Raw genomic sequence first — 12,711 nt, 5'->3', positions numbered from 1 at the left:
TCAGGACTCTAGGACTGACATGATCTGGACCTGCAGCCTTATTCCGATTCAGTCTCTCCAGTTGCATCTTCACTTGACTTCTTGAGACACACAGGTGGAAGGGGGAAGCAAAGGAAGCAGCAGCATCTTCTGATGTGGTTGAATGCAAACATGTAGAAGCAGAAGGGTCTAGGGCTGAGGTGGAAGATAAAGAAATGTGAGGTGTTACTGGACAGCTGTGGGTCCTGTGGGTCAAAGGAAGGTGGAATGTCTGTTTGGCTGTGAGCAGGAGAGGAGGATGCGAAGCAGGTTTCTGAACTGAACCTATTGAAGAATGCGTTCAGTTCATTGGCTCTGTCCAGACCTCCATCGGTCTGATCATCCTTCTGCTTGAAGCCTGTGATCTTCTTCATCCCTCTCCACACATCTCTGATATTGTTTTGCTGGAGCTTGCTCTCCAGCTTCTTCTTGTACACCTCCTTGCTGTCTCTTATCTTGACTTTAAGTTGCTTCTGTATAATCCTCAAAAATTATCTGTCTCCGTCTCTGAAGGCTCTTTTTTTCTTGTTAAGCAGGTCCTTCAGGTCACTGGTGATCCAAGGTTTGTTATTGGGGAAGCATCTCACGGTTCTGGTGGGGATGATGTTATCCACACAGAAGTTTATATAGTCGGTTACACACTCAGTCATGGCATTGATGTCCTCTCCATGTGGCTGGCACAGTGCGTCCCAGTCTGTAGCCTCAAAGCAACCTTACAGAGCTTCTTCAGCTTCCTGTGACCATTTTCTCACAGTCCTCTTTATTACAGGTTGCCTCTGAACAAGGGGCTTATATTTCGAGCAGAGAAAAACAAGATTGTGATCTGATTTTCCTAGAGGAGGTCTTGCTGTAGAGATGTATAAGTCTTTGACATTTGCATAAAACAAATCCAATGTTTTGTTTTCTCTGGTAGAGCAGCTGACAAACTGTTGAAACGTTGGAAGTGTAGCAGAGAGTGAAGCATGGTTAAAATCACCAGAAATTGCCACAAAAGCATTGGGGTTTTGTGTCTGTAGCTTAGCAACAACTGAGCTGATGGCATCACATGCAGTGTCAGCAACAGCGGAAGGTGGAACGTAAACTGTTGCCAAAATAACACTGGTGAACTCTCTGGGTAAATAATATGGACGAAAACTTATTGCCAACAGTTCAATATCTGGACTGCAGAGACGACACTTCACAGTAACATGTCCTGGATGACACCATCTGTTGTTCACAAATACTGCCAGTCCACCTCCTTTACATTTGCCGCTCCTGTTTAAATCTGTCTGCTAGATTGTTTGCTATAACAAATTACATGTTTTATAGCATAAAACATGTAATTCTTCAACAGATAAAATATTTTCCAACAAGATCTAGCCGTTTTTCATAAATTCTACATTTTTGTTTACTCGATCCAGTCTGTTGTCTGGTAAGGCAGAAATAACATTTTTAGAACAAATCCTGTTGGGGAGCAGAAAACAAATGTAGTATTTCCAAACTTTGAGAATATCTTGTGTTCCTGTCACCAACTTGTATGTTTGTTTACATTTTAAACCATCACCCTCATGGGAGTTTCTTTGAGAGATTGGTGTGTTCAGTTGACTTTAGTTGGTTAGACAAATGTAGTCTGTGATACTTCAGCAGGTGCGGTTATGTGTGGGATTCCCAAGTCTGTAAAGACTGAGAAATTTGCGATGCGTATTCCCATCTTAAGTCTCAAAAGATGGGAGCTGTTGGGGGGTGCGGAGGGGAGGAGGAGGAAAGAGGTGTACAGACTTTCTTCAGGTAACCTTTTTTGTGAATCTCACTGTGGCCTTGAAACCCTTGAAACCCACGATCCAATAACATAAACAATTCCACCTGTTTGGCAGAAGACTTCAGCCGCTGTCTTTGAGGAGTCACACAATGGCAGCTTGCTCCAAGACCTCAACAACATCTCTCAAGGCTGGGAAATATTGGCACCAGGTCCTTCAAGTCAGCATTGGGGATCGATTCTCAGAGGGTCATCCACAGTTTATCACTCTCTTAGCACATGTTTTGTGGCTGCAGGATGCGTTTTGGCGGATGTGGCAAAAGGGAAGGATGTTTTGGTTATATTTTCCCAAATTAGAAATAAAAAACACAGAAGGTCTGAAAGGGGAATAATGTCGCATCTTTGGGGTTCCCTCTTTGCTCTACTTGAAGCTGTGAAATTAATGTTTTTTTAGGAATGCTTGTAGCCCCTAGAATCCTGAATTAGGGGATTGTTAACTGCTACATTTTGTCAGAGAAACAGAGAGGATTCTAAAGGTTATTTTTTAGCTACAGAAACATTTAATGACTGTAAGGAAAAATATACAATAAATTAATACATTTACTTACAACACTAATACCTCTTCCATTCTTCCATTTTAGCTGCCTCCATTTCTAACAATATAAAGCCACATAGAAGAGCGAATTGAATACCATAAATTAAAACGCACAGAAAGAAGAGACCTACACAGAGTAGGGAATTAGGGCTTATACCTTGCATCATCTCAGTAACAATAGGAGAGTGCTTTTCAGTTGAAGGTATAATCCCATTTCCACACGATAAAGAAATCCAGAGCCAAAGCCTAAGGCTGCACACTTACATCCCACAACCCTCTCTCACACTCTTCCTGTTTTCCATGAACATGGCACACTGTAAACGTTACCCACACACTCATACAGTGGTTGGGCAGAGACACCAAAGCCTCTCTCAAGTGTAAATACAGACACACACTTAGAAACTACACACATTCTTTTGCTAAAGCACGGATAATTTTTGGAATCCACAAGGTAAAGCCACAAACACAGAAATTCACACTTTCACAGACTTAAGATGGCAGCGGTTCTGAAAGCGCTTAGAGACGTTATCCATCTTCTAAGACTTAGTCAAACTAGAAGGAAGTTGGTTGAACAAAAAAGGGCTTTGTTCCTCTTTGGGCCAGCATCATCGCTATCATCTCTCTGGGTCTCTTATTTTCTGTCCAGCGTTATCACATTTGCATTGTTGTGTGTGGTGATGTGTTAGAGAGTAGTTTTTTTGTTTGACAGTGTTATGGGTGTTCAGTCCAGTATCTCCATGTGCGTCTAGACATTTTGCCATTATGTTTGAGGTATTCCAGCATATTTAAACTTGCCAAAGTGACTGTGCTGTTTTTTTTCAATGTGTATATGGTGTATATGCTGTTAGTGTTGTACAAAATATAGTTGCAATCATTCTATAGTATCAATGTGTCAAGACTATTACTTGTCTACTTCAGGGTTGTTCTTTTTTGCATTTTTTTGTTTTGTAAAATAAAAATTACTTTCTGTTGTATTCTCAGATATTTGAGTTTGTATGTGAGTAGTGTTATTTTTTCTCACTGTACATTCAAACCTTTCATAACACAAAGCTATAGAAAGAAACAAGATAATGATAGAGCAATTATTCACACATCTGACTAATAGTTTTATTTAGCAAAACCTAGAATATTTCTTTGCATGTTTGTGGTCAGTATTTATTACTCTTTGATTGTCATACCAACATTATAGATAAAAATATTTGTTTTATCTTTGTTTGTCTCCGTAGACCTTTCAAGAGTTTATAATAACATGCTAATGAAACCTTATTAATTATTTTTTTAAAGGAGGACCAGAAGATGGGTTTGAAAAAAAGTATATTATACCTCACAGTCCTCAGACGGTCTTAAATCGGACTTTCATCATTAGACCAATGAATTTGCCCTCAAAAGCCTTGCTGCTCTCTAGTGGAGACAAATGAGGTCTGTGGCAGATTCTGCTTGGCTTTCTGTTGAGATCTTGGCCATTATAGGCAGCTGTTGGCAGCCTCACTTAGCGCGTTTCAAGAAACTGATAAGATAATCTACTAAATACTGTGAAATCCTCTCACTTACTGCCTTCAGTACAAACCCATTAACACCTTCTTTATGTTCTTTTCAACTCTGCTTTCATCTCTCCAGGGTCTAATCAGTTCATTGGGCGGATGCAGGACTTTAGATTTTATCCCACTACATTGACCAACAGGTGAGGTGGATAGAAAAACAGATATGTGGTGAACAACTGCTGGGAAAGGAGAAAGAAACCTTAAAATGGTCAAAGCAGTTTATCATTTTACTCATCAGAAAAGAATGGATTTTGAAACAAAAGCAGAGGAGCAGTATATATTGATAAAAGGAAAACTGTTAAAAGAAAGGAGCCAAGGAGGGCTAAGCATTTCATATTTAGACCTGTACTTGTTCAAGATTTTTTTTAAGAATTCATCACAAAAGCGAACTAACGGGTGCTCTTAGATTTTCTCAAACAATTGAGGATAACAGCCCTTTTCAAGCAATACTTTCAAGAATTTTTGTAGTTGATTTACTGCTGAAGAAATGTTGAGCTGGTAAGAGAGGTAGTCACAGAGGCGAGCTGGCAAATAGTGAGATGTGGGTGATGGGACATGCAGCTCTACTGTAACCGACACCCTTGCTTGATACCCCACTGGTTAAGCAAAGGCAGCTTGCTGATTATATCTCGTGTTCTCCTGACTTAAGGAGATTTGTAGCTCTGTGACAAAATTAAAGGGTAAAAAGTTAGGTTATGTTGGGCTAAATTTATTTCTTTACAACAGTCAATTGCATTTACTTAAAATATAATTTATGTACCATAAGAGGAATGATTAAATTAAAGTTTAATGTGGTGTTTGCTGTGTTAACAGGGAAATAGTCCAGTTGTACTCTGGAGTCATGTCGAAGCTCCATGTCCAGCCTGAGTGCCGCTGTCCTCCCAGCCACCCCAGAGTACACCCATTAGTTGAGAGGTGAAGTATCGTGATGTCTTATGTATTTAGACAGAAATTAGTGCAGTCAAAAAGGTTCAAATCAGATATTTGTGATGAAATGCAATTACCATTTTAATTCCCTGGCTTAAGAGGGGAAGGCTTAGTGGGTAACCATTTTTTTTTTTTTATTAAGAGCAGCTGTATTAAACATCTTTAATGTTTGAACACATTTGTCATTGACGCAAGTAATCAGACTTCCTGCAAATGTGATTATGTAATAAAATATGTAACTGCATTAAAGATGCGTTTGGTTGGGTATAAATGATTATTTTAAGTGTTTTAGTTATATTTGGTATGCTTTTAGTTTAAATTTGAAACATACGCTGTTTACAGGTACTGTATTCCTAATGCTGTTGAGGACACCACTAATGACAGGGTCTTGAGACTAAACATCAACGCTCATCCACTTAGTTACATTAATGACCAGGACATGGGCACCATGTGGGTGTCTAAGGTCATGAGTTTACAAGAACTGGATGAAGGAGTCACTATTACGGTGGATTTGGCAAATGGACAATACCAGGTAATGCAACTTATATGACAATTTTATGCGATCAAAAACTTTATTACTGTTATTGTCTTGGCTAGAGACCATCCACAGAACCATGCAGTTTGTTTTCTTAGGCTATATCCTGGTGCGTGAATGAAGTCACTGATTTGATTAATTCAGTGTATCCTTAAAATCAGTTGGCAAATAACTTGTAACCGAGGGATAAATATATTTATTTTTCTATTGCTACCATATAATATGACCTTTTTTTGTTGAATATTATCATCATCATGCAAAATAGAGCTACCATGAAATGACATGGGCTCGAAATAAATACTCTTTATTTTGAATATTTGTACAAAATTTTAATCTGTTCATGAATTCATTTGCAGTTTTGAACACTTTCATACACAAGAAATGTCATGCAAAAATATGATTGGCATGCAATTATGTAAATATAGAGTACAAATAGAGAATGTATATGACACAGATAAATTATGAAGAGTTTGGATCACCCTCTTAACAATTAATCCAATAATTTATACAACACTGTTGTTTAGAGTTTGCTTGATAGTCAACCGCATTATTATATTAAGTCTACAGTTGAAATACTAAAACTGAAATATATGTAATTACTTGGACGTGTTAATGTAATAAATACCATATATACAGGAATGTAAGGTCACAAAGGGATAAAAAGGCCAAAAGAAATATATAAACTATTGGAAGTAGGTGCTGTTGTGTTTGGAAGACTCTTTCCTCCTCTCTGGGATGTGTGTACTGCCTATATGTGTGCGCAGGAATTTAGGAGCTGTCCTCATGTAACTTCAACTCAAGTCCCAATGTAAGACTTTCTGAAGTTGGGGGTATTTCAGTATGTGAGTAGGTTATTGCAGCCTTGGTGGCTAATGCACTCCCTGCTGCGTAACCCTGAGTCCTGGCACACTGGAATGGCAGATAAGACTCATACACACACATGCACATGGGATATAGAGGTCCTTCTCAAAATATTAGCATATTGTGATAAAGTTCATTATTTTCCATAATATCATGATGAAAATTTAACATTCATATATTTTAGATTCATTGCACACTAACTGAAATATTTCAGGTCTTTTATTGTCTTAATACGGATGATTTTGGCATACAGCTCATGAAAACCCAAAATTCCTATCTCACAAAATTAGCATATCATTAAAAGGGTCTCTAAACGAGCTATGAACCTAATCATCTGAATCAACGAGTTAACTCTAAACACCTGCAAAAGATTCCTGAGGCCTTTAAAACTCCCAGCCTGGTTCATCACTCAAAACCCCAATCATGGGTAAGACTGCCGACCTGACTGCTGTCCAGAAGGCCACTATTGACACCCTCAAGCAAGAGAGTAAGACACAGAAAGAAATTTCTGAACGAATAGGCTGTTCTCAGAGTGCTGTATCAAGGCACCTCAGTGGGAAGTCTGTGGGAAGGAAAAAGTGTGGCAGAAAACGCTGCACAACGAGAAGAGGTGACTGGACCCTGAGGAAGATTGTGGAGAAGGGCCGATTCCAGACCTTGGGGGACCTGCGGAAGCAGTGGACTGAGTCTGGAGTAGAAACATCCAGAGCCACCGTGCAAAGGCGTGTGCAGGAAATGGGCTACAGGTGCCGCATTCCCCAGGTCAAGCCACTTTTGAACCAGAAACAGCGGCAGAAGCGCCTGACCTGGGCTACAGAGAAGCAGCACTGGACTGTTGCTCAGTGGTCCAAAGTACTTTTTTCAGATGAAATCAGATTCTGCATGTCATTCGGAAATCAAGGTGCCACAGTCTGGAGGAAGACTGGGGAGAAGGAAATGCCAAAATGCCAGAAGTCCAGTGTCAAGTACCCACAGTCAGTGATGGTCTGGGGTGCCGTGTCAGCTGCTGGTGTTGGTCCACTGTGTTTTATCAAGGGCAGGGTCAATGCAGCTAGCTATCAGGAGATTGTGGAGCACTTCATGCTTCCATCTGCTGAAAAGCTTTATGGAGATGAAGATTTCATTTTTCAGCACGACCTGGCACCTGCTCACAGTGCCAAAACCACTGGTAAATGGTTTACTGACCATGGTATCACTGTACTCAATTGGCCTGCCAACTCTCCTGACCTGAACCCCATAGAGAATCTGTGGGATATTGTGAAGAGAACGTTGAGAGACTCAAGACCCAACACTCTGGATGAGCTAAAGGCCACTATCGAAGCATCCTGGGCCTCCATAAGACCTCAGCAGTGCCACAGGCTGATTGCCTCCATGCCACGCCGCATTGAAGCAGTCATTTCTGCCAAAGGATTCCCGACCAAGTATTGAGTGCATAACTATACATGATTATTTGAAGGTTGACGTTTTTTGTATTAAAAACACTTTTCTTTTATTGGTCGGATTAAATATGCTAATTTTGTGAGATAGGAATTTTGGGTTTTCATGAGCTGTACGCCACAATCATCCGTATTAAGACAATAAAAGACCTGAAATATTTCAGTTAGTGTGCAATGAATCTAAAATATATGAATGTTAAATTTTCATCATGACATTATGGAAAATAATGAACTTTATCACAATATGCTAATATTTTGAGAAGGACCTACTCCTCTGTGTTTGCTTTTTTATTTTGCAAGTAATGTGGCATAGTTTAATTTTTTCAATAAAAAAATTTAATTGGAAGCCAAGAAGTAACATTTCTTATGATCAGCCAATGCATAAACAAATTAACCTCTTAAATATTCATATGAAAAAGTAAATTTTTTTAGGGGGGGAGGTGTTAAAATGTCAGAATGTTTAGGAGTTTGTTTATATTTCTATGTATATCTGGTTTCTCTGTTTAGGTTCTGTTAGATGTTTTGTTGTTCCCCTGGGCTCCCTGCGTGCTCCCAGTTTCAAAGAAGTGAGATAAGGTTATTTATTTTATATATATGTAAGTTGATACAGTGCTAAATAATTGTCTTAATGCAAGGAAGAGCCAACATAATATAACAGGCCTTGCAATATCATACCATGGGTACAATAAAAGCTATTTGAAAGCAAACATTACGGTGTTGGTGTTGTAGTGAACCATCAGACACTTTAAACCAGGTCAGCTAAAGATTCCTCTGTACGACGCTGGTGTAGTGGTTAAGCGCGTGACCACATATAGAGGCTACAGTCCTCGAAGCAGCCATCCCAGGTTTGAGTCCCGGACCCGGCGACCTTTGCCGAATATCTCCCTCTCTCTTTGCCCCTCTTTCCTGTCTACCTACTATCAAAAATAAAGGCCTCTAGTGCCGAAAAAATAAAAAATAAAAATAAAAAAAATTATTTCCCCTGAAAATGTACTTTTGACACCATTAATAAAAAAAAACATGCTTTTAAAAGATGAGTATATGTCTTTTAACTTCAATGGTATTTGTTGAAAGAATAAGCATGGAAAAGAGTTTACTAAAGAATAAAAGGAGAAGTACAATGGCTAATTTTAATGCACAAATATTTACCTTTCACTAATGGTGCGTTCAGACCGAACGCAAGGACACGACCTGAGCAAGTGATTTACATGTTATCCCTAGGCAGTGGTGCGTTCAGGAGCAAAGGGATGCGAAGGACGTGTGTCTTTCGATGCGAGCGGCGCAATTAGGGTGAACAGAGCGAAGCGACACCACGATGAACCTGTGTCAAATTTCGCTGGAGTTGAAAAATCTGAACTTTTCTCGCAATTTGTGTCGCGTCAACCAATGAGAAACTGGATGTGTCTGTGACATAGGGTGAAGGACCATACTTATGGCTACCATGCAACATACTGTTGACATATCAGCTCTTGCCTGCTGTATTTTGGTGGTCCACACAAATGAGACGAAAAATTCGCTGCAATCGCGTTTGGTCTGAAGCCACCATAAGGATATCAAAACAAACTAAGCCTATTTAACTAATAGGCAAAAGCAAATAATTAATGAGACAAACATTTAATGTAAACTATGCCCTACTGGAATGAGCGTTAGAAATGGCCAGGTGCTCTTTTGCGGAATTAATTAAAGTAGCCTTAGACCTTAAAAGTTATCAGTCATTTGTTTAATTACCAGATTTCAGGAAGGAAATAATTTGATGGTGTAATTGTGGGTAATTATGATGTAAAAAACGAAGTTTGGGACAAGAGAGGAAGGTGCTTGTGGGTTCAATGCATGTACCAATCTCCAGCTCATTGAATCACAACTGTATCGCCATAGATATGCAACTCCTTTCATATTGTTTGTTCGGCTTAGAGACAGACAGACAAAATGAACACAAGAGCTTCAGTTGGTGGTTTCTTTCGCCCCGATTTGGAGGTCTGGAGGTTCTTCACTTTGGATTCAGAACTGGGTGATGTGCTGGAAGGGAGTCGATGAATGATGCTGAGTGCAGCAGGAGTGTGCCGGGAAACAATACTCTTGGCAGAGTTTCACACAAAAGTTAGACGAATGATGCAAAGCAAACATTTATCCCATCCATATCCCTAAAGACTGATCAGGTTCAGGTGTGTCAGTTTCTTTTTTGAATGCAAAGCTGGGTTCCTCCATTCTAAGGTTAGGGTCTCAAATACAGAAAACAAACTTTCTCATAAAATCAATCCACAGCTCAGGTGAGCCAATAAGGAGCAGATTTTTAGGCAGCTTTCAAAAAGCTAATCAGAGTTCTTCCTCTGTGACACCAAAGAATCTCATATATGTGAGACTTGATGCATGGCTCAAATAATTTTGCAGGTTTTTATATATTGCTTTAGCCACTGCCTATGAGAACAACAGCCTCGGGGCTTAGTTCCTCACTAAACCAAATCTAGCCCAGATACCAAGTGCAAATTGTCATAAGAGAGGGAGCTGCCATTAATGGGTGTGGCTGTTGAGATCAAGTTGGCTACTGGGCTACTCAGTCTGGCTAATCCATCAGCTGAAGATGGGTGTGGCCTCCACACCAACTTAAACAGACTTCCTGAAGGCTCTGCTTTGAAAAGACCTATTAGGCTCAGGAGTCTGGACCCATTGGACGGAGAGCTGGTTTGTGTGACTTCATCAAACAGAGCGGTGGGGGGTATCATATGTTGTCATAAATTAGACCTAAAATCTACAACACACCAGTAAAAATAGGAATCATGCACAGTATCTATATATGAGGATGTTTTGGCTGTCACCTTAAATCTTATTACAGTATAGAGTGAGCAAGAGTGGTTGAAGGACCCAAATGCAGAAAGAGAAAACAGCAGGCAGGAACCAGGTTGCAGGAACCAAGGTGGCTAAATCCTCAAAGAATGAACTTAAATCAGTATGCAGATCCAAGCCATCACAAGTCACTTACTAATAGATCATCTAAAGGGATGACATAACAGAACCACCTCTAAACCAGAGGCTTATATACCGCTGAATTACAGACATGGGAGAGAACAAAAAACAAAATGTAATTCCTCTACCAAAATTATGACAGAAATAATGGAAAACAGGGTACATACAAAAAACCCAATGAAAAAAAACATTTGCAGACTAAAAAAATGATGGAGGTGAATATAATGATTTGCAACAAGAAAACATCCGAAGCTTCACAGTGGTAGAATTCAGTAGAAATCTGCTGCCTCAGTTCACCTTATAGGAGATATATCATTTCTGTTAACTTTCATCCCTTACTTTTTCAGGTGTTTTACGTCATAGTACAGTTTGGGGGACTTTTGCCTGAGTCAATTTTGATCCAGAGAAGAAAGCTTGACTTCTCACAGCATGAGACTGGTAGTGTTACAGAACAGCCCTGGTTGGACTGGCAGTATATGGCCAGAAACTGCAATGTGTTTGATATGCAGAACAATGGACCACTACCAAGACCAGACTCAATCAACTGTCTGCAGATGCCCAGGTGGGTAAGACTGTATTGACTAACATTTGAAGAGTCCCATGTCTATTGATAGTCTTTATAATCAGTGGGCACAATTAGCTAAATTTACCTAGTTTTTTTATTTTTTATAACCTAACAGTCTTGTCTTATTTGAAAAAAATAAGTAAACTGCATATTCTTGCTATACAGCTAGCATAATTGAAACCATTCTCAACACATAAATTTGTCAGTTTTATGCTCTCCCATAATATGTTGTAATAGTAATATAATAGTAAACCTATAAAAATTTGTAGGGAGAAAAACATTAAGTGACGATCAACTTTTTAAAATTTGAATAAAGGTTTGTCTTTTGCCATGTTGGTAAGTATGATGTATTCACCAAGATTTCACCAAAACTTTCAACAATGAATATGCTAAAAAAAAATGTAAATTGATAACTATCTTGTCTTTTTCTATAGACCATTACCCCTTTGCATGGTGATGGTCTTTTTTGAGAAATATTTGAGAAACTTTCTTGCAATATTAAATAAAAATGTGTATATATGTATATATATAAAGCCAACCACCTACAGTGTTATTTTGGCACATGAGCTGCAACAGGCTTTGAATTGGCATTATTTACAGTACTGGACCTGGAAAATATGCACAGCCACAGTTTGAGCCACTAATTCTTGGCAGATCCGCTTGCATCAAGTGCCTGGTTGGCAATAGTTGGAACATGTATGGATAGATCACAGATTATGCAGTCATTGTTCATTTTTCACTTGACTGATAGATGATACCACAAGCAACCTTTATTGGCTCAGAACATGTTAGTAAAATTGGCATAACCTCACATTGTCAACAAAATGACACACTTAATGTTTTTATAATTGCATTAACACATCAATTTGCTTCATGTGATATTTTTTTTCTTTGGAAATTTATTGAATTTTGCAAAATAAATTGTTTCTTTCAAGCCTACTGGTGTATTTTGCAAGATACGTTTAAGCACACTTTTTATACTTGTCATTAATTTGCATTCTGTGGTTTTTGGTTGTACATTGATGTTATGTAAGCAAATTGAAATGGAAATTTCAAATTCCAAATCAATTCTGATACATAACATCTTACTTTCAGCACAGATCATATCTGTAAATATGTCAAAGTCTTGTGGCCCTAAAAGAATAAACTCAAGAGGCACATTAGAACCTCTCACCACATGTTCTAGATAAATGTTTAAAATTTCAATGTAATGTACAGGGGTTGGACAATGAAACTGAAACACCTGTCATTTAGTGTGGGAGGTTTCATGGCTAAATTGGACCAGCCTGGTAGCCAGTCTTAATTAATTGCACATTGCACCAGTAAGAGCAGAGTGTGAAGGTTCAATTAGCAGGGTAAGAGCACAGTTTTGCTCAAAATATTGAAATGCACACAACATTACGGGTGACATACCAGAGTTCAAAAGAGGACAAATTGTCGGTGCACGTCTTTCTGGCGCATCTGTGACCAAGACAGCAAGTCTTTGTGATGTATCAAGAGCCACGGTGTCCAGGGTAATGTCAGCATACCACCATGA

At 39.0% G+C, this 12,711-nt stretch overlaps 1 protein-coding gene across 1 annotated transcript in view; it reads left to right on the top strand.

Moving 5' to 3' along the window:
• ush2a (Usher syndrome 2A (autosomal recessive, mild)) overlaps positions 1 to 12,711 on the top strand; it is a 360,158-nt gene that overhangs the window by 34,495 nt on the left and 312,952 nt on the right. The window contains exons 8-11 of the mRNA XM_047364117.1: positions 3,966 to 4,029; positions 4,703 to 4,804; positions 5,159 to 5,348; positions 10,957 to 11,171. Coding sequence (XP_047220073.1) covers positions 3,966 to 4,029; positions 4,703 to 4,804; positions 5,159 to 5,348; positions 10,957 to 11,171 — 571 coding nt within the window. The remainder of the gene's footprint in view (positions 1 to 3,965; positions 4,030 to 4,702; positions 4,805 to 5,158; positions 5,349 to 10,956; positions 11,172 to 12,711) is intronic.

Source organism: Girardinichthys multiradiatus, chromosome 4, assembly GCF_021462225.1.
Source record: "Girardinichthys multiradiatus isolate DD_20200921_A chromosome 4, DD_fGirMul_XY1, whole genome shotgun sequence".
NCBI classification, from domain to species: domain Eukaryota; kingdom Metazoa; phylum Chordata; class Actinopteri; order Cyprinodontiformes; family Goodeidae; genus Girardinichthys; species Girardinichthys multiradiatus.
Note: the sequence above shows the minus strand (reverse complement) of the source record. Positions and strands in the feature narration are given on the sequence as shown.